The sequence below is a fragment of the Camelina sativa genome, unplaced genomic scaffold, assembly GCF_000633955.1.
Source record: "Camelina sativa cultivar DH55 unplaced genomic scaffold, Cs unpScaffold02119, whole genome shotgun sequence".
Lineage (NCBI taxonomy): Eukaryota > Viridiplantae > Streptophyta > Magnoliopsida > Brassicales > Brassicaceae > Camelina > Camelina sativa.
In genome coordinates this window covers 1-1,971 of record NW_010923235.1, presented here as the reverse complement: position 1 = coordinate 1,971, position 1,971 = coordinate 1, and the positions used below count along the sequence as shown (strand labels likewise).

General features: G+C 37.5%; 1 protein-coding gene across 3 annotated transcripts; it reads left to right on the top strand.

The window, feature by feature from the left end:
* Positions 1 to 1,893, top strand: LOC104774236 (piezo-type mechanosensitive ion channel homolog). 3 transcript variants are annotated; one of them, XM_019242850.1, is made up of 7 exons: positions 1 to 12; positions 228 to 368; positions 456 to 536; positions 811 to 970; positions 1,067 to 1,224; positions 1,410 to 1,566; positions 1,650 to 1,893. In XM_019242850.1, the coding sequence occupies exons 2-7, from the start codon at positions 320 to 322 to the stop codon at positions 1,876 to 1,878; spliced, it is 834 nt and encodes a 277-aa protein (XP_019098395.1). In that variant the 5' UTR covers positions 1 to 12; positions 228 to 319; the 3' UTR covers positions 1,879 to 1,893. The 3 variants fall into 3 exon arrangements, with proteins under 3 accessions (XP_019098395.1, XP_010497192.1, XP_019098396.1); XM_010498890.2 differs by having other exon boundaries at positions 7 to 368; XM_019242851.1 differs by lacking the exons at positions 1,410 to 1,566; positions 1,650 to 1,893 and adding an exon at positions 1,311 to 1,399 and having other exon boundaries at positions 7 to 368.
* The last annotated feature ends 78 nt before the right edge of the window (positions 1,894 to 1,971 follow it).

Genomic DNA, 1,971 nt, shown 5'->3' with positions numbered 1-1,971 from the left:
TCTTCTTCCTGAGTTCAGTTTTTTTTTTTTTGCTTCTTCTGGATTTTAGAAGATTTCCCAATCCACCTTGAAATGAAATTAGATTAATTCTTCAACAGGGGCAACCTTCTTTTTCTTGAGAAATAAAGAATTCAACTTGTTAGATAGATAGAATTCGTGAGAAATTGGAATTTCTGATATCTTCTTCTTCTCCGATTTCATTTTGCCTTATTTTTTTTTTGTTGAAGAATTGAGGTCGGAGGGAGCTAGAGATTGGATCTATTGAATTCGATGAGAATTGGGATATGGTGATCGTTAAGACACAAAGAGGAAGGTTCCCATGGCGAGTTTTTTGGTGGGCTTCTTGTTGCCTTCGCTACTTCTCGCAGGTACCGCCTTCCTCCTTTGTATCCACATATTTGAATGATCACATTATTTTCTCTCATTTGCCTAATGAGTTTTCTCTTCTGTCACAGCCGCACTTATTAACTGGAGTGTGATATCCTTTGTTGATTTGATAGCTTTCCTCCTCGTTCACTATATTGCACCTGAAATTGGTAACACTCTTTTTCTTTTCCCTCTAATCACTTTCTCTTTGTCTTTTTATCTGATAAACAGCGCCAACCCCCAATCTTGTCTATTGCTTTATCTATATCTTGCTTCTCTTTATTTGTGTTAATTAAGGTGTCTCCTCTCTAGGATGAAAGGGAAAATAAATAAAAAACCTTAATATTCCTAGTATTCTCCGCTTTTTTTTTAATCGGCTATGGTTTATTAGCTGATGTTTACTATCTCAAACTTACATTGGACCTTGCTTTTTCACTTTGCCAGGATACCGTTTTCAGAGGAGGCATTGGCTATTATGGCCCATTTTCATCTTTTCATTTGCAGTATTTCTTGCTCAACTGGTGTACCTTCTCATCTGGGCTGCTGTAGGTCAAGACTGGGATACAGCAGAGACTGGCTGGATGAGACTTCTCGGCTTTATGATGTAACAATTATTAGTCTCATCATTTTTTACATCTTACTGCCTTTTTTTACTTATTTACTTCTTTTAGTTGATACGCTCTTTTGTTGGCTTCTGCAGATTAAACTCTTGGAGAAACCCCACTGTTATGTATTTCTTGGCTTTACAACTACTAACATCACTAGTTGCTTTAGCTGACATATATAGTAGTAGATTCGGTTTCGCTCGATGGCGGGACACATGGTGGTCCCCCTTCTCAGGAATTTTCGAACATCTAGGTTTGTTATTTATGTACTAGTCCCAGACGACTTTTCCAAATACTTCCTACCATATCAGTTTCTCATCATGTGTTCATCTGGTTCAGTAATGTCTATTTTTACGAAGAATAAGCTTCATCTGGTACCTTTTCTCTTTCCATCTTGAAGTCATTTATTTTGACATTATCTCCTTATTTATGACTCAGGAAGTCATCTTAGGGTTGCCTCCTGCTTGTTGTTACCAGCAGTTCAATTGGCAGTGGGTATCTGCAATCCATCATGGGTTTCCTTGCCATTTTTTATTGGCAGTTGTGCGGGTCTTGTGGACTGGTCCTTGACAAGCAACGTTTCAGGACTTTTCAGGTGGATAGATTATCGATTATTATGCAAAGTTTGCACTTTCCAACCCTGATTCTCTGAAATTTGGTCATTTTTTGTTTGTTAAGGTGGTGGAGAGTTCTTTATATTTACGCAGGGTGCAACATTGTCCTGCTGTACCTTTATCAACTACCAATAAACTTTTCAGATATGATTCGATGGATAGCAAGTTTTATAGGTGTATTCAGAATCTCTGTGGAAACTGAGGGCCCTGATATTTGTTCTGGTCTTTTCCTCGTGTCATTCTACATCATGGTATGTCTTTTTGCTTTTTGTCTTGGTCTACATCATCGTTAGTCTTTTGCTTTCTGTTTTGCTCTCATACAATTGTAACATGATTATATTAATGAACTGTTTCTTAAAAACAACTGTCAATATGTGGTAAGCGTG

Bases quoted from the DNA above. Each gene is read 5' to 3' on its own strand.
- LOC104774236 (XM_019242850.1), top strand. From the start codon at position 320: ATGGCGAGTTTTTTGGTGGGCTTCTTGTTGCCTTCGCTACTTCTCGCA. The intron at 369-455 runs GTACCGCCTTCC...CTTCTGTCACAG, and splicing joins GCCTTCGCTACTTCTCGCAG to CCGCACTTATTAACTGGAGT. The intron at 537-810 runs GTAACACTCTTT...TCACTTTGCCAG, and splicing joins CTATATTGCACCTGAAATTG to GATACCGTTTTCAGAGGAGG.